The sequence below is a fragment of the Pantherophis guttatus genome, chromosome 3 (genome assembly GCF_059756535.1).
Source record: "Pantherophis guttatus breed Tessera chromosome 3, ASM5975653v1, whole genome shotgun sequence".
Classification (NCBI taxonomy): Eukaryota; Metazoa; Chordata; class Lepidosauria; order Squamata; family Colubridae; genus Pantherophis; species Pantherophis guttatus.
Genome location: NC_142065.1, coordinates 81,271,241 through 81,291,188, shown reverse-complemented (window position 1 = coordinate 81,291,188; position 19,948 = coordinate 81,271,241). Strand labels below are relative to the sequence as shown.

Below are 19,948 nucleotides of genomic sequence, written 5' to 3'. Positions count from 1 at the left end.
AAATTTAATTGAAATTACTAAACATTGTTTAAATTTGTGAACCAGCCAAATACTCTGTTCAAAGAAAATACATTGTATGTTTGTATGTGTGTTTGTCTAAAAAATAAAAAAAAACTTTAAAAAAAAACCAAAAAAGGTAGGTGCGTCTTATACTCCGGTGCATCTTATACTCCGAAAAATACGGTACTTACTATTGAATTATCTATAGATTTTTCTTGTTGATCAATAACAATAATACTTACTTGAATTATCATTCCAATTTTATAAAGTAAAGAAAACTATGGCCTTTAACACAGCGCTAAATGAACAGAGCCATTTAAAATTATTTATAGTAAGAAAAGGTCACCAATTTAATCATGTACGTTAAGCAGGCAAGCAATTTGTAAACATTCAAAAGCGGCAGCATCCATGTTACAAACATAAGGGAAACAAAAATCAAGATTGTTTTAACGATTCCCCCACCCTTTCTTCTTTGCCCTCCCAAAATTTTGGAACTGATGTTTAAAAATACTACGAACACCAAAGGAGATTCTACCGGGCTTAACAGTCCTTTCTTACAAAAAGAAAAAGTTCCAAATTCTCAACACAACATTTTATTAGTGTGCTCTTTAATATGATCTATATTGATCGCCAAGTTCGAATTCTGTTTAAATCCCATTAGCAAAGGGAATGCTTGTATCTTGATTCAATGCTTCTTTAACTTCTGAGGGCAATGTATCAAAAAGATGATCTTCTACAATTAGTCCACTTTTCCTGAGAAGCCGACACTGACCCAAAGTGGCTGGTAGACGGTCTAAACAGTTCCCCTTCAGCTCTAGGTTAGTTAATTGCAACAGCTGGCCAATTTTTTCTGGAATTGAGGTGATGCAATTTTGTCCCAAACTCAAAGTTCTTAACTTGGAGCACTTAAACAGCTGTTTTGGCAAAACTTCCACTTTATTTCCTGTGATATGTAAGTGCTGGAGATTTTGAAGCAACCCTATTTCCACAGGAATCACCGCAATGGAGTTGTAGCTTACATCCAAGCATCTGAGTTTTTGTAAACTGAATACTGCAACAGGTAAGGATTCGAGTTTATTATTGGAGAGGTAAAGCGACTCCAAGTTTTTAACGTGGGTAATGGAAGAAGGAATGTTAACTATTTTATTGTGCCACAATTTCAGACAAGTTAGTCTTTTTAAATGTTGGAAGCTGATGACTTCTTCAATTGTGCGTATGCTGTTCGACTTTAGGTCTAGTTCCTGCAAGTTAGTGAGACTAAAAATGGCGTGGGGAATACGTTCCAGTTCACAGTTCTGCAGCTCTAATTCTGCTACATTCATCATTTTCTTAAGGCTATTCAGTACAAAAAGCTTGGTACCATCATTGTGAATGACCAGCTTGGTTAGATGTGGTGCTACATCTGTGATGTTAGATGGAATTTTGGTCAAATTGCTTTTCACATAGAGAATCTTAAGGTGCCTTAATTCTCTAAGCGATTCAAGTCCTATCATTTTATTGTTTTCAGAATTCAAGTTGCCTACCAAATACAACTCTCGGAGATTTTTAAGTAAGTACACCCAAGCTGGTATCTCTGCAACATCAGTAAATTTCACATGCAGGCATCTCAGGTGGTCACGAAGAAAACTGAAGGCTGTCTGCTCCACCTTTGCAGGGCAATGATAGAGATGTAACTCTTGAAGGTTAGTCATCTGGGATATTTTAGCAGGGATTTTCGCTTCAGGAATCAGCTCAAGTTTTAACACATCTAAATCTGTCAGGTCAAAAACCGCATCCGGGACTCCCGATAGCATGAAAAGATGTAATTCTTGCTTATCCTGAGCATTGCGAGAAACGTGTTGCCTCAATTTTTCAAAAGTCCATTCGTGGTTCAAACTTATTTCCCTCAGTTTATTTTCACTGACCTCTGACAGAAATACACCAAACCTCTTGGAGTAAAGCTGATCGTACTGGTCAACCATGTGCAAGAGAAAAGCAAAATCATTTTTAACATCTGGAATATCGCTGAAACTGCTCTCCTCTCTAACTTTTTCAAAAGAGTACTCCTTCAGGGGTAACCGAAACAACCAGAAGAGAGTGTACAGACAGACAAAACCATAGACACAGATGAGAGAAATATAACTAATAAGCAACTTTTTTAACATGTAAGCCATATTGTGTGTGCATTCAAATTCTTGGTAGCCAGTTAGATGTTCCACTTTGGGCATGCAAATGTGCTCAAAGCTGATTTCATTGACAAAATTTGCTGTGTAGCAGAGAATAAATATGAATTTTACAGTTTTGATGACAGTCTGAACAACATAGAGCTTATAAATCAAATCACTGTCCTCCACGTGGGCCCGGAATTTCCGTACTTTTTCAAAGAGTGCTTTGGCTTGCTCTCCATCTTTTTTGTCCAAAATGGTCATACCCGGGACTTCAATAACTGGCTTTTCTGCTGAAAACTTGAAACCAGTCTTGTTTATCATGGGAGTACTGGCATTTGGACTTCCTTCATCACTACTAGTTGATACATGCTTTGGCAGGGACTGGGCCCCAGTTAGTCTCTGTTTATTCTCCTCAGAATCTTCACACGCTGTTTCAGACAATGCTTTTGTAGTCCAAGGGGATTCAAAGCATTTTCCTAAAATAGAGACAAAATGCTCAATTTTTGAGCAGGTTTTTGGGTATTTAAACCAAAAATTGCTACTGACCATTAAAATAATTGTGTGTATAAGAGCTAGGTAGGGAAAGTACTTCGAATACCAAGGAAGAGCCACATGATAACACATCTGGTTAATGAAAACATATTGCTGATAATCCAAGTTAGTCTTACGGCCCAGAAAATCTTTCTGCTCCTTCTTTGCTTCCTGATTTGCAGCAGGTGAGTGTAATGGGGGATAGGCAGTTCTACGTACATCAGGCGTAGTGACAGGTGTCGTGTCAAGAGATACAGTCATGGCTGCCTGTTTGTCTTTGTCCTGAATAGCTGGCGTTTCGGATTCTGGCATATTTGTAGCTTTGGCACTTCCCAAGGGGCTGGGTTGCATTTTCGCACTTACAGCAGACTGTAACACAGGCAAACAAACCACCTGATCTTTGGTCAACTGCATGGTTCCAGCAAAAATGGCAACCATTAGCATTACAACTGCCAGATAATCCATAAATACATCCCACCATGGTTTCAGAATTCGGTAAGTTGGCTGTATGTCATTCAGAGATGCAACTTCTGCAAGGGTAAACATTCCTGTAACAAAACAGAAGTTTCTGTTATTCACTGCTGAGAAGCACAACAATAATTTATGCATTTCTTTATTTTTAATTTCTATTTTTTACTACTTGTATTAATTTCAATTTTATCTCTTATAAATGGTGGACAGCAGCCACTTTTAAAATATAAACGGTGGACAATAGCTACTATTAAATATAAAATAAATATATTTTAAGGTCTCTCCAGCTGTATTGACAAAAAATTAAGACTGTGGCACTAAACATGTTCCTTAAATGTATTTTAACATTTTAGTAGATGTTTTAGGGTTACCATCTTGATTTAACATTTTAGGACAGAAATGAAAGAAAATAATACAGAGCAAATGACCATCAATGAGAATCAATCTAATAGTAACAGGTAATAGTAATAATAGTTATATAGTAATAGTCTATCTTGTAAATTATAGCCATTAATAGTATTATTATATCAGAGCAGTAGTCCATATAAAAGCAGTACATATGTGATTTTATTTTTCCAACTTCATATACACTTATCCATTCCAATATGGATATATTGCTATATTCCAGTTTCAGTATGCCAGTAGATACTTTCAAGACTGCAAATGTGGAAAATAGGATTAAAAATGCTTACTAATTTATTCTCAGGAGGTATGTGAAGAATGTTTCAATTTAAAGAGAACAGTAGCCTAGAAGCTACATTTTGATAAACTACATCAGTTCTGAATGGCTCTTTCCTTCACAAGCTTTCCTATACTCAGTGAACTTATTTACCATTGCAAATCATGGTGTAGACATATTAGATGTTCATTTAAAAGAGTTATGGTTATTCCTCAGTTAACAACAAGGTAACTGGGGCCAGAATTTCCATTGCTAAGTGATGTAGTTATAAAGCACAACGTCGCCAGAATGCACTGCTTAACGATGACAATCCTGCATTCCCCATTGCTGTTGTTAAGCGAGGATCCTGGGTTGTTAAGCAACTCCCAGGTGGTTGAAAGCAGGCCTGCAGGCAGGTAAGGCATAGTGGTGCCAGGAGTGGCTGCTGTTGGGTAGGGATAGGTATGTGAGTGGCCTGAGAGGCTTAGCAAGATTATAGACAGGGGTGCCCGGTACAAAGTAGGGGAGGATCCAAGTGCCTTAATAGAAGTATCTTCAACTTTTCCTGCTGGTTTCCCCGTTGGTTTTGCTTGCAGAAAGCCAGCAGGGAACATTACAAATAGCAATACCATTTAGACTTATATAACACTTTACAGCCCTCTCTAAACGGTTTACAGAGTCAGCATATTGCCCCCAACAATTTGGGTCCTCATTTTACCCATCTCGGAAGGATGGAAGGCTGAGTCAATCTTGAGCCTGGTGAGATTCGAACTGCCGAATTGCAGGCAGCCAGCAGTCAGCAGAAGTAGCCTGCAGTACTGCACTCTAACCACTGAGCACCATGGTGATTATGTGGTCGCAGGACTCTGTAACCATAAGTGCAAGTTGATTGCCAAGTGCCTAGATCCCAATTACATGACTGCAGGCATGCTGTCACCACCACAACTTCAAGGGCCAGTCACAACTTGGAATGGCTGCTCGGCAAAGACTACTTGTATTAAGAAATGCTTGCAAAACAAACACACTGCCTCGAGATTGGTATGTACTTAGCAAGCCAGTTTAGTCTGGTATATTAAATTCTGTATATATTGCTAATAACCTGTACAGGCTGGAAAACATTTAATATCTCATGACTTTCTATGATTTTTGGCAGGGATTGTGCATAATCACCTCTCCAATGAAGGAATAATAACATGCATTTTGAGTATAATTAGGTGAAAACCTGAGTTTTTATTATGTTCAGAAAAGTTACCCTTGGAAGCAAAACACACCGGCTTCAAAAAAATCCAGTAAAAGAAAATATCCAGGGAACACTATACTCAGTCAGCTAAAGTAATTATTCCAGTTAAAATAGATTTGTTTCACATAAAGAACCTTCTAGCTGTTCTTGTATTTTCTAGGGCACCTTTTCACCTTCACTTATCCACAGGGCACTTTAAAATAATAGCTATATTCTTTTCCCAGAATCCTAAGAATTGTTGTGCTGTAGGAACAGATGCAACAAAAACCTCATCACCTCACTAAATTACCATTTCCTATTATTATACTGTATCTTCATCATTCTTCCATATAGGATCTTAACCTGGTAAGCAAGTGAGTTTGATGAGGGATTTGAACCCAGGATTGTTCTTAGGTTAAGATGCACTCTGCATTTCTGCTTAAAAACAGCCCAATTCTAAAACAGAACTGCATCCCCATTTTGTATGAGACTAATTAAATACTTAACTGGTACCAACTTTATACAATATAGCTGAAAAAACCCCGAGGAGTTTTTATGTTTAGAAACAAAAGTGCATTGGATAATGGAATCACTATTTATGTTATGTTATGTTAGATATTAGACTATCTGTTTCTAAAATGAAGAAGCTAAATTGCTCTGGGACTTTAGAATTCAAACATGCAAGCATCTGTCACACAACACTCCAGATTTAACTATGGTTTATAAGAAAGATAAAAACATCTGGATAGTGGACGTGGCAATTCCTGGAGACAACCGAAGAGAAGACAAAGAAGGGGAGAAAATCACAAAATACGAAGATCTGCATATAGATGTAGAATGACTGTGACAAAAGAAAGTAAAGGTAGGACCAATAGTAACAGGCACTTTGCACCTTGGGTGCAATCCCAAAACTTCAGGAGTACCACTTGAATACCATTGACAAAATCACCATCGGTCAACTGCAAAAGGCAGTTTTTACTTGAAACAGCTTACATTCTGTTATGATACCTTTTGCTCCATCAAACTATCCCAGGTTCTGGGGAAGGACTCAATAGGTGGATAAAAATGCCAAATACAGTCTAAACATCTGGCTGACTGTGTGACCAACCATAACAGTAGTAATAATAATAATAATAATAATAATAATAATAATAATAATAATAATAATAATAATAATAATAATAATAATAATTTAATGCTCAGAGTGTTACAGAACTGCTGTGACTAAACACAGAAATTAGGAAACTCTGCTTCCTTGGTTCATTTTACTTCCAAACTCTAAAAACATCTTTCAAAAAACTGCTCTTGATCACTTTTCCCTGAAATGTGGAACAAATTCATCAAAGCTGCTTGAAGAATTATCGAAATAAATGTGTTTGAAAGCACTTCAAAGTACTCATTTTATTACTATGTAATTCTTATTTGCTCTGAGAAAAGGAACTGTGCAGAGATTTCTCCTTGAATGGCTGGCCCCTATACAAGGCAAAGACAAGGTTGTTTTTTCATTTTCTTTCAAGAGTAATCTGGTGGGGCCACATAGTGGGCAGAACATAAGCAAACACTGCTTAAGCTCAGAGTAAAAACGAATGCAGAAGCTTATTTTCTAACCTCTTTTTTCTTGGACAATAAACACCTTGCTGTAAAGAAGACACAATGCTTATCAAAGGTCTGAACTGTTTTCCTGCAGTGTTTATAAAATTAGACCAAGGGCTCCAGGATAAATTTATCCCCAACTATTACAAAAACAAGGACAGCTTGCTCTTTCAATCTTTGCTATTTTCAAGAATAAAATAAAGCACCAATTGCTACTAAATACATCTGGCTGTGGCATTATTTGTCTGCAGTTCTAATAATAAAACCAGCCGTATATTACAAGACATAATCAATTTACTTTGTGTATTGATAACAAAGCTTTGTAAATGTATTGGGAAAAATTCCAACATAATTCAGTTATATCAGAACTTGGAATAGGAAACAGGAGAGGATAAATGGAAAGAAAGTATCTTTCTTAATTGAGGTTTTGAAGTTCAAAAGAAATTGTGTGCAGATAAGAGAGTCAGGTCAGAAGAAGTGTCACAACACATCTACTAACGTAATCCTACAAACTCATTTGCAGTCTTGGGTTACACCAGAATGATAAGCATTTATTTATTAAGCCTGAATAGTTAAATTTCTTCTAACTAGATGCTTAGAAAACTCCTCATAATGCTACCTCCAAGAGACTAAACCATTTAATGACCAAGCTGACATTCACAGATTTCACATGACAAGTTATTGAATTACTCAATGAAATGGAGGAGAGTTGACTTTGCATGAAAATAAACCTATGTATATTCAATTAATACGTTACTCTGTGGCTGTGGGCAATAGGTTTTCCACATAAATGCATCTTTTTGAAGGAAAATTTCATTCTCATATTTCTACAATTATTCAATGTTTTTCTCCATCTCTACATACCAAAGTAGAAAATACAATAGCAACTCATGAAGAATAAATATAAATTTAAGCAGTACTCTACAAAGATATTTGGGGGAATACATAGGTCTTATCTACTCTGTATGGCCACAGGAGTCAGATCTCGAGATTACTATCCTTCCTTTTATTTTGAGTCATTCCATATTTCTTGGTCAATGGGTTTTGTACAACATTGTTTTAGTAAGCTGTGCAATCTGAAATTTTATTTCAGTACTAAATTAATTAGACAGCAGCTAAACTGGGCAGAAGGTGATAAAGGAAATATAAAATAATCACATATACTATTGAATAGGTAAGATTGGCTTTGTCTAATTCTACCATCTCACTTCTCCTTTATGCCCAATGACAATCTAAAGAATTATAGTTATAAATGTTCTTAAATTAGCATTTCCCTTTGCACTTTCAAATTTATTCTATTCTGATTAGAATTATAAATGCATATCCAAAATTGGTCCATGGTTCAAAGATGAATATGACAATTAGTCCCACTGCAGAGCATTGTTGTCTCCAAATTATATGAGACAATTTTCCTGTTCTGTTTAATTATGGATAGATCATTTATAGAGGCAAAGCATAAAATGATGTCAATTGGTATCAGAACCCTTCTGTTGGAAGAGAGTCTTCATTGTGGTAAAAACCAGCATGTAGAACATCACCCACACGGCAATATTTATATAGGCCATGAGATCAAACTAATTCAAGAGTTTCTTTCTCCATATAGTTCAGATGGAATCTTGAACCAATCCATCTAAGGAAAACTGTCAAGACCTGGAGCTGTCAATGTAGAGGAGAAAAAGGCATCCAAGAAAACAGAATGTGCAAACAGAGCAAAAAAGTCCAATATATCACTCTTCATCAAATTTGTAAGGAAAAGTAGTTGCAAAACAGGGCTTATGCTCTACTGAAATAGCTTTTAGAAAGAAAGTATGGCACTAAAGCACTTTCTAGTTCTGTATCTCTTGTGTTACAATTTTGAATGTGTTTTCCTTCTTCCTCACAAATAACCATTCCCAAGATTTCAAAAATGAAAAACATACACATACCTAAAATGAAGTATTTTGATTTCTGTGCCTAATAGTGAATTACTTGTAAAAAGATTTCATTTAGGTGTTACATATGTACCATTTTGTCTGAACATCTAAAATAGCTTGTAAATATCATCAGCTTACTACATTCCTTTTCTATGAAAGCCTATCAACTTTTTCCACTCTATACAATTACAAAACAAAGTAAAGATTTTAGATTTTGTTTGAACAGGTGTTAAAATGCAACCAGGGAATCAAAGAAACCCTTTGGGATTGAATTAAATATCTGCTGGAAATATTATAAAAGCTCAAGAATTTCAAAGCAGTGATTCAATTTCCTTACAAGAGCTTATCTACATAAACTCATTTCTAAATTAATCATTCTGAATTTTTAAAAAAGAAAGAAGACATTTTTAATTCTCTGTCATCACAAGTATTTAAAAACATTTTAAGTAGAGCTGGCATTAATCAGCCTATCCCACAATTTGAAGACAACAGTATGATGCAGTGCAATTTCTTCAAATGAAAGCACACCAGGGAAAATTCTCATATGCACACTTTTCCCTTTCCTTTGCCCATGAACTATATAAATCCATGATCGTACATAGTAGATTTTGCCTGCCTTATACTCACAGGACTTTCCTATTTTATACCATAAATGACCAGTTCAGATAAAGTATTTTCATTGCATGTAATTCAAATGTGTTATTTCAAAAGCAATCCTGTTAATCCCTACATTTGTAGGTATTAAAATTGCAATACATATTAGTTCAACCAGTATTCTGAATGATGGAAACATGATGGTATGGAGGCCCAAAAAGGTTGTGGAATCTGTTTAGTTATGCTCAGATCACTATGAATACTTGCTAGACTTTTAGTTACAATTGGAAGAAGGACAACAAAAGATCAATGACAGATTCAAAAAAATACCATCCTCCTCAGCTAATTTGTCACTCATTAATTGCTACATGAACTGCACTTTGGACCAGAGCAGAAAATGGTAACTGGTGGGGCAGCAGTAATCTTATATTGAACAGAGAAACTGGGAGGTATACTGTCACCTACAAAAGCAGCTACTTTTATTTAAACAGCTTCTGCAGAAAGAGTCTTTTAGAAGAACCTAATTTTCTTGTAATACTTTATTATTTCTGATCCCATAAAATATTCACATGTCTCAACATGCTTACCATTCTTACTTATAACTAGCCAGTAACCACAATATAAACCAACAACTCATCAGAAACGACCATTTAAGAACTGTATAACACGTTTAGGCAAAGAAGAGCCATCGTCTATAGTTAAGGAGCTACATGGAGTGAAGACAAAATAGCAGCAATCCAGACTGGGTTAATTATCCAGCTTTTTACAAAACAAAGCTCAGCCAAAGACATAAAAGTACAGCATCCCAATTAGCTGGCTTTTACAAGATACACTGAGCAAAGTAGGCATCTATATTTTAAACTAATTTGTTGTGTGAATTCAACCAATATGCTTAGCTTATGGTAAGATAATGGGTTAGTTGGGCAAACTATGGATTGGTTATCTATGGGTAAGCATGCTGTGAATAAGAATTCATTTATCTTACTTTGCTAGACTTACCCAAAAGGAAATCATTTTAAAACAAGAAATTAGATTACCCAAGGTGAACTTCATGAAAGTTGTACAAACTACTTCAGAGAATAAAAGGAATCTGATCTCTTTTCTTGTCCGTATAGATTTCTATATTCCAATCTATATATCTAAAGGACCATAATAGATTCTGTTTACTAAAGCTCCCCTCCTACCAAATAGTGTGGCAGGAGGGGGCAGTCTCTGTAGCAGCCTCCCTTCTATGAAACATCCAACCTGCCCCCCCTCCCCAAGGAAGGATGGGTTACACTCTCACTTTAAAATGTAAATAAATAAATAAACAACGTATAAATAATGACCTTCCAGACACTGGTTAAAACCTGTTTTTTTCATATGGCCTTTATAGATTGATTGTGGACCCACAGGCATATATTTAAGAAGGAATATGGTGGGCCTCAAGGGAAACAGAGATGTACAGAGTGATAGTTATGAGACCCACACTATTTAATGGTGCTGTTTGAAATGTGTTTAAATGTCTCCTAGTCTCTGTGTACAGTAGCTTTGTTCAAATATTAAGTAAGTTTAATTCAAGTTTCTACTTGATTATAAATTATAGTCTGTAGATGGTCTGGACAAGTCCTTAGGTGTTTTAAAAAAATCTGAGAACTGGTGAAATTACTAGAGAAGGAAGTACAGTTCTACTTAACTGATTATAGATTAATATACAGAGTGTCATTCCCTTGATTATATGTCTTGTTCTAACTATATTTCATTCTGCATAAAATAAAATACCTCAAAGGAAACAGAATTATAATCAAATAGTTAAATAGTCCAACATATCCTGGATTTTAAAACACCTTCTAAAGTACTATTTGATTTTTTTTTACATTAAAAAATCTGCTTACCAATTCTTTGCTAATGCAAAGCATCATTTCTGATTATTTTACCTCATTGTTTTCTCAGATTTTCTTTCTCTAAATACATGGTATTTGTATACAAATACCATGTGTTTGTATACAAGAATAAAAAATGGATTGAAAGAATGCAAGCATTTTTTTTTCATCAGATCTTCGATATGATATGATGCATCTTATAGAAGAGGACAACAAGCCTGAAGATGCTACATGATCAAATATATGGAATGGAATGGAATGGAATGGAATGGAATGGAATGGAATGGAATGGAATGGAATAGAATAGAATAGAATAGAATAGAATAGAATAGAATAGAATAGAATAGAATAGAATAGAATAGAATAGAATAGCAGAGTTGGAAGGGGCCTTGGAGGTCTTCTAGTCCAACCCCCTGCTTAGGCAGGAAACCCTACACCACTTCAGACAAATGGTTATCCAACATCTTCTTAAAAACTTCCAGTGCTGGAGCATTCACAACTTCTGGAGGCAAGTTGTTCCACTGATTAATTGTCCTAACTGTTAGGAAATTTCTCCTTAGTTCTAGGTTGCTTCTCTCCTTGATTAGTTTGCATCCTCTGCTTCTTGTCCTGCCCAGAGGTGTTTTAGAGAATAGCTTGACTCCCTGCCAATATGGAAATGTAGAGCCTTGGTGGTGCAGCGGACTAAAGTGCTGTTAAATAGCACTTAGCTGCCAGCTGCCTGCAATTACTGCGAGTTCAAATCTCACCAGGCTCAAGGTTGACTCAGCCATCCTTCCGAGTTAGGTAAAATGAGGACCTGGATTGTGGGGGCAATAAGCTGACTTTGTATAAAAAAGAAAAAAAAGAACACCGCTCAGGTGGGGCCGAAAGCCCTACTAAGCAGGTATATACAAAAGTATGAAGGCTATTGTTTAACGCATTGTAAGCCGCCCTGAGTCTCCGGAGAAGGGCGGCATATAAATCGAACCAATAAATAAATTAAATAAATAAATAAATCTTCTGGCTAACCTGCAGCTCAGGCATATAATCAAGCAGAGAATGAGTCCACAGTGTGTTTTCTTCTCCTGGCAACAGTTTTTCTAAGCACATGTTACTCACTAAAACATGTTCCTGCAAGCAAGGCTTTCTTTAACACTCCATATAAGCTAACAGAACAACAGTTGTCACAGAATGAGTTCTCTAAGTTTTTGAGAGTTGTTTAAAGGGTATTTTGTCCTTTTCTATGAAACAGATGAAAACATGTAGTCCTCAACTTACAACAGTTCGTTTGGTGACCGTTTGAAGTTACAATGGCACTGTAAAAATTGGCATGATCATGCTTCACACGTATGACCGTTGCTGCACTTAACAACTGTGTTACTAATTTAATAACTGCAGCGATTCACTTAAAAAAAGGGGCAAGAAAAATTATAAAATGGGACAAAACTCACTTAGCTAATTTCTCACTTAGCAATGTAAATTTTGGGTTCAATTGTGGTCGTAAATTGGGGATTACCGGTACCTGTATTCAGTCAGATTCAATTGTTAATTGAATCTGGCTTCCCATTGACTTTGCTCGTCAGAAGTTCGCAAAAGGGGATCATGTGACCTTGGGACACAGCAATGGTTATAAATATGAACCAGTTGCCAAGCATCTGAATTTTGATCACATGATCGTAGGGATGCTACTAAGGTTGTATCTCTGAAAAATGGTTATGTCACATTTTTCAGTTCTGTTGTAACTTTGAAGGGTCACTAAATGAACTGTTGTGAATCGAGAACTACCTGTATTAACTATTGTTTAACATACAGATGAAACCAAGGAATTTTTCTGTATAAAATATTTCTAAATATTGTGAGTAATTAATTCATTTTCTGTACAAGATCACAGCAAATTAAATTGTAGGATGACTGATATATGTTCCTGGTGATTTTTTTGCACTTTCCTTAGTTTCTTCTTTTACGAAAACAATGCAGATGTTTAAGAGTCCTTAAATTTTACTTGGTTAAGGTTTGAGGAAGGAACTAAATATATACCAAGGAGTTTGATAAAACTGATTAGAGCTGATGCTTTTCCTGCTGTCCCTCACATCTGTTATAGTACTAGTTTTGGACTCTAGTAGTAGCACAGCTGCAATGCATTTCAATCCCGTTCACACAATGCGTTTTGATCCCATTCACACAATCTTACTTGGTAAAGGGTTGGAAGCTAAACAGTTGTGTTATTCAATGTGATTAGAGGCGAACAATTTTTATCTACCATAACATTCTTGAGCTTAAAAAAAGGGGGACCTGCACCAATCATATGTGAAAAAGTATGTATAGACCTGCATCCAAGCTTTATTGCTAGATTGCTCAACGGATAACTGGAAAATTGGTAACTGAAGCAATGCTGCTGGGGAACACACATACCAGATACTTTGGGAAAAGGTATATCAAGGGCCATTTGCCAAGGATCCTCAAAGGACTAGGCCTTCAAAAATTAGAACCATAAATTGAAAATGAACTTGACTGACTTTGACTGCAAGTTTTATACATTCTGTAGGCTACGTGACTTATGTTGCAAACCAACTACACATTGCAACTGCTTTTTTTAAAAAAAACCAACATATTTCATCATCACCCTTCTGATGAAAAAGGCTGAATGTTTACATAAGTAATTGTACATTAAAGTATAGCATGCATTTGATTTTTTGCCATCAGAAAAACATTGCAGAACAGCACAGATTTATATATATGTTCGAGTTCTCAGGATTCAAGGGCAAAAACTAGAGGTTGAAGAACGTATCTACTATGAAGCAAAGCAGACCACAGTGGGACTCCAATGACTCCATGAAAGACGTAGAGATATATTGCCATGATGATAAATACAGCTAATTAATTCAAAATCAGCTTTAATTTCTAATGCTTCAAGAAAAACAGACAATGGGCACTGAAAACCTGGAGGCATTTTCCTCCAATCTGAAGGTACTGGACTGCAGTTCCCTTCATCCCCCATCAGCAAATATATTTCAAGGATGCTAGCTCACAAAGGGATTCTCTTCTACCTTGTATAGCTTCAAAACATTCCATATTATATATAGTTTATCTACTGCTACAAATATATATATTTTTAAAAAGCCTAATAAATGCCAAGGAATTTATTACTCAACTTACTCAAATCCTTAATTACTTAACAAGAATGAGTTGGTTGTGTAAATGTTCCAAGATTTAAAGGTGGATATACTTGAAGACTATTAGCATCATTTCCACTGTCCTTTAGCTTTGTAGTTTATAAGCATTACAATACTAAAAAGTGTACATGTAATATTTATCATATTTATCACAGCTGTCTCCATAAAAGGAAAAAAAATATCCTATTCAAACTCATTTTTTGTTTAGCTAATTGCATTACAGAGAACAAGTATGTCAGTGCCTATTGAAGTTGCACCACACCTTTAAGTATAATGATTATTTTCAATATTTTTTATTGAAACTAATAATTAACAATTACAACAAAATTAATAAATCTCCATAACTCATTTGTTCTCAGAATACTATGATTTTTAGAGGTTTTGGTAAATAATAATGTTAAAGGTAAATGAAAGCATTATGAAAACTTCTTCAGCAACTTGATATCAACAAAAGAGAGGAAAATATAACCTTAAAATTAAAATTAGTGTTCCAACATCTGTGAGCCAAAACCTTAAAATTAAAATTAGTGTTCCAACATCTGTGAGCCAAAACCTTAAAATTAAAATTAGTGTTCCAACATCTGTGAGCCAAAACTGGCCATGCCATATACTTTTAAGATAACTGGAAGAAAATGCTAATTAGCCATGATAAAAATCATGATGATCGATTTATTTATTACTAAAAGGAACAGAAAAGACAAAAGTTAAAAAAAAATCTAAACAAAGCCGCAATTGGGACCAACAATTCAGTCATTAAGTGAAGTGGATGCTAAAAACTGCAACTGTGCTTATGATCTTCTTTCCTTTGCTTTGCAAACTTAGCAAAGGTCATAAATGTGAGGACTGGTCACAAATCTACCTTGTCGTCACATATCTGTGAACAGTTGGTAAAATTCACACCCACATTCCCAAGTGCATGCATACACACGCTAATGAGAGAAAGAGGCTTTGTATTCTTATATTCTACCACTACCCTAGTGGTAGAAAATATTGCCATTTTTTTAACTGCTGAGATCCTGGAGAACCAACAACTAATCAAGATATAGGTGAGGTGAGCTTGTCATTGTAGTTTCTTATGACTAAGGATTATGTGGTTAGAGATAAGATTGCCCTCGGCGGCCATTGTGCCACTATAGTGTGGCTGTTGTTTTGTGATCATTTCTTCTTCTGCTGCTGGTTTCTTGATCTTGTGTTCACAATAACGAGAAGCAAGGCTACGTAAATCAATATAGATCAATCAATAAATGATAACCCCAGCTTATCCTCTCACTCTTACCCTCCTTCATCATTGTTCCTCAGCAAGAAAACACAGTTGCTGACAAAATTAGTTAGGCCCAACGGAGTAACCACTCTGGCCAACGTTCTGCAAACTCTATGGTTGACAACAGATTCTGCGACCTGGTCAGAATTTTGCAAAGCTGAATCCCAGCATCTTCTGATGCTCTCAGAATGCTTAATTATGGCTGCAGCAGGGAAGGTGTGTGGGGGGGGGAATGGGGTGCAAAACAGGATATTGAGAATTGTGTGAAATCTAGTGGGTTGCTTCCCTAGATGTGTGGTACAAGGACACCAATCTTCTCCAGCCAGCATAATCATTTCAGGTTGAAATAGCAGAAATGTTGTGGGACAATGTTTGGGAAAGATTACATATTCAGTAGTTGCTGAGCTATCTCTCCACCTCCCTTTCCCTTTGATCTCACAGAGCTATGGTTAAAGAAGGCTAGACACAAAGCAAAAATCTATTGGATTCCAGATGCATTTATTATTTTATTTACTTGATGTACACCCAGTCTTTATTTTGCATCTTTCAAGGCAATTAATGTTCCCTCTTCCTATTTTATCCATAAGAATCCTGTGAGGTGGGTTGAGCTGAGCAAAAGTGAGTAGCCTAAAGTCACCCAGCTGGCTTTCATGCCTAAGGGAGGACCAAAACTTACAGAAACTCCACGTAATACTGTTTATTCTGAGCTAAAGAACTGAAATCTCTTCATGTAAACAAGTCTAGAGGTTAATTGGACGCTGCTGGAGTCGTGACTCAACTGTTTCATCTCCAGATATCTCATTCTGTCAATGGAATTGAGGTCACCATCTTGGATACAGAATTCCCTGCAAAAAAAATTGTCATGAAAAAAGGAAGGGCTAATAATATGCAGTACACGGTTCCACAACAAGTAAAAGGTAGCTATAGATGCAGAAACACCATTTCTATCAACACTAGATCTCATGTTTTCTTTGCTCTTGCTACATTTTCTGAAAGTTAACTGTTGGCTCCTATTATTGTCTTTCTTAGTGAGAGATTACACAACCTATTTTTTTAAGGAATAGAAATAACATTAAAGATTTATCAAGGACATTTTATTCAAGGGGAGAAAACACTACACACACATCAATTATTATTATTTTGGCCATAAGTCAAAGAAAATTCTTTAAAATTTCATTTGTTTTAATGGAATATACACTAGTAGGGTTACTCCCACTGCAGTTAATACAAAGTGCTTCAAAACAGACAAAGCAATGCATAGGTTTCTACACTTTTAGGAACCTTAAGTAAGATCTTCAAAGATTTTTATCTAAACTGCACAAAGAACAGACCTGTTTGTTCCCCAGTGAATTCTGGGGGCAGGAGTTACAAAACACTGTGATCTTATCTATTTGGAACAACAGCAATATTACTAGCTTGCTCACTAATTTATCTGTCTACTGAATAAGTCTGTCCCCATAAAGAGTTCCTGTTTCCAATATTTATTTTAAAAGATGAGCCATTCCGATTCACTTTTTGAACTACACTAATAAGTGTTTGTCCTATATCTCAGTTTTCAGTTTCTTGTCCTTTTAATCTATTTCTAAATTAAATTCATGCATTATTTATTGAAAGCTTATCAAACGTATCAAGGAGAGAAGCTGACTGATATTTCATTGATTTATCCGAAAGAACAGTTATTTGAGATTCCACAGCTATAATTGTAAGGTTGGAAACTTTTCGGAGTTCAGATGTGGGACCACTGACCCCATTGTGTAAAGAGGCACATTCAAAAAGAAAGTGAGCCCATGATATAAAAGCGGGCCAGGACAAAAACTGAATTTAATTTAATGTAAATTTATTTGACATTAAGTTCCATTAAATAAAGTTAATATGATTTTTCCCCAGAGACATGTTTTATTCATCCTGCCATATTAAAAATTACAGCTTGGTAAACAATTTTTGGAGCATTTTTGGAGGCTGCATGTGACTGTGATCTCAGTTAATATAACCTTTAATTTAAAAATAATCATATTTATGTTTTACATAATATGAAAGAAAGTTGCAAAATCAAAAAGAAATCTTTTAAAGCTTTCAGGGTAGGGGGATATCATAGATCAACACTTTTCATCTGGGTTGGCCAGGATTATATGTGCTGTAATTCAATATATTTGGGAAATGCATGCTTGAGGAATTATGCCAGATTTATAATCCTTTTACTTCTTACATATTTTCCTTTAATCAGGAGGTTGCCTTGGGTCTGAATTCTCTAAGATGGAGTATCTGTCAAAGGTTTGTTTTTGTGGCCTTGAGAAAAGCAGATTTACAAATTATTTTTTAAAAAAATCCCTCAACAAAATCCAGCTCTTGCTTCTTTAACCCTTAAACATTTTAAATCTCTGCTGCAAATATTTCTATAGCTCATCCCTAACATAATGCAGATCCAGAAATTTCACTGCTGTTATTGACAGTGATAAATAATTCACTATTATATAATTTTATATTAAAAGCAATTAGATTTTCCACTGCTTTTGTACTTCAGAAAGAGAGTAAACTGAAGCTACTATTCATCATGAAATGCACATTTTTTTCAGTTCTGAGAATTATACACATCCATTTATTAACATTACTGTTTTATATTTAACGTATCGCTAAATAATTAAGATTGTACAGAAGACCTAACTTGATGGATTAGACACAGGACCTATGTACTCTGGAAGAGAAGTAGAGTAGAGTGGAAGAAAAGTGGTTAGCTGGAACAAATTTGTAAAGCAAGAAAAATTCCAGGTCCTGAGTCTGCCTTTGAAAACAGATCCATCAGCAGAAATATCCGATAGGACTTTGTCCTTAGATTTTCCTGCGATAACATTTTCAACTGTATTGGTTGCCTATAAGTTTTAACAAGATCAGTGGACAGATAAACAAAAACCCTATTGATAAAAATAGTTTAGATTTAAACGTACTATGAAATAAAGGTGGTTCTCTTTAATGACCACTCATTCAGCAGCCATGTGAATAGCTTGGTGATGGCTGAGAAATTCTAAAAGTTCGAGTCTACTGTACATCTTTTAAAGTTCCTGAGATTGAGAAGCACTGCCTTAGATGCTGGAAACTGCAGACTTCTGATTTAATCGTTTTTAAGTTATATCAGTCCAATGGGTAATCTATACTCTTTTGCTCTGCATTTAGAGCGAAGAGTGCTAAAGAGCTGAACCCAAAGGTACTTTTTGAAAAGGTAACTGGACTTTCTGATTTTTCTTTGAAGACAGTTCACTTCTCATCCAAGAAGCTTCTTCAGCTCTGGAAAAGCACCTTTGGGACAACCATGACTTGGGTGACTGAGAATCTCCATAGACATTAAGAGCTGAACATTTCATGTTTATGACGCTACCAGCTCTTAATCTTAAAAAAAAAAAAATTAAAACCACTAAACTACTATTCTAGTTTTTCTTCCTTAATTTGTGTTTTTTGGTAGCAATAAAAATAATAGAAGCAGTGGGTAATTGTAAAGCATATAAGCAGCAACAACAGGACTCTTGCAAAATGCTGCTTATGTGACCAGATAATCCCAGCTTCTGCCAACCTAGCAGTTTGAAAGCACGTAAAAAATGCAAATAGAAAAATAGGGACCACCTTTGGTGGGAAGGTAACAGTGTTCTGTGCGCCTTTGGTGTTTAGTCATGCCGGCCACATGACCACGGAGATGTCTTCGGAAAGCGCTGGCTCTTTGGCTTTGAAACAGAGATGAGCATTGCCCTCTAGAGTCAGGAATGACTAGCACATATGTGCAAGGGGAACCTTTACCTTTACTTTAATCATACAATAAAGAAATCCCTTGTGTGACCTGGCATGGCAACATTTATTAATAAGGATATGACCAAATTCAAAAAAGAAACAGATAAGCGAGTCACCATCCCTGTCACTTGAAAGCTTAATTTCTATACAGAATAGAGATAAAATAGATTTTTCTTAATGATATGGAAGGTTTTCGGAAGACTTATCTCAATAGTGCACAATTTAAGAGGTCTTGGGGAAGTGCAACCACCCAAAACTTCAAAAAGAGTTGCCAAAACCTTTCCGTTGTGATTTTAAATGTCAGAAAATCATTCACTACCTTTAGTGTACATATAATTCAGTTATTTCCACAAACTCCTTTTAGATTTTTTTTTAGACTCAATGTTTTAGCTTTTGTTAATTATGGAGAGGTATTTCAAAAGTGAGAGCCAGTTAGGGGTAGTGGTTAAGGTACCAGACCAAAAATTAGGAATCTGTGAAATCTAGTCTCATTTTAGCCAAAATACCATCTGGTTGACTTTGATCCAGTTTCTCTCACCCTAGGAAGGAGGCAATGACAATCAGCTTCTGAAATCTTGCCAAGAAAAATGCAGGGGTATGTTCAGGCAGTTGCCAAAGTTCAATAATGATTCAAAGGTCCACGCACGCGCACACAGACACAATCAATAGTGCAAGGTTAACAACAAAAACAATAGAACGCAAAAATCATCAAAGTCTGCAAAAAGCTTCTAATTCTATCTTAGTTTGAGTAATGATTTTTCATGCAAGCA

The 19,948-nt window shown here is 35.7% G+C and overlaps 1 protein-coding gene across 8 annotated transcripts in view; it reads right to left on the bottom strand.

Moving 5' to 3' along the window:
• Nucleotides 1-325: 325 nt before the first annotated feature.
• The window catches only part of LRRC8D (leucine rich repeat containing 8 VRAC subunit D), a 79,827-nt gene continuing 60,204 nt past the window's right edge, over nucleotides 326-19,948 (bottom strand). For 7 of the 8 annotated variants that reach the window (XM_060690029.2, XM_087889924.1, XM_087889926.1 and 4 more), the window contains one exon: nucleotides 326-3,226. In XM_060690029.2, the coding sequence (XP_060546012.1) occupies nucleotides 648-3,224 (2,577 nt within the window). In that variant the 5' untranslated portion in view covers nucleotides 3,225-3,226 and the 3' untranslated portion in view covers nucleotides 326-647. Of the gene's footprint in view, nucleotides 3,227-15,419; nucleotides 15,494-19,948 lie in introns of those variants that run through there. The other variant, XM_034437181.3, reaches the window with a different exon arrangement.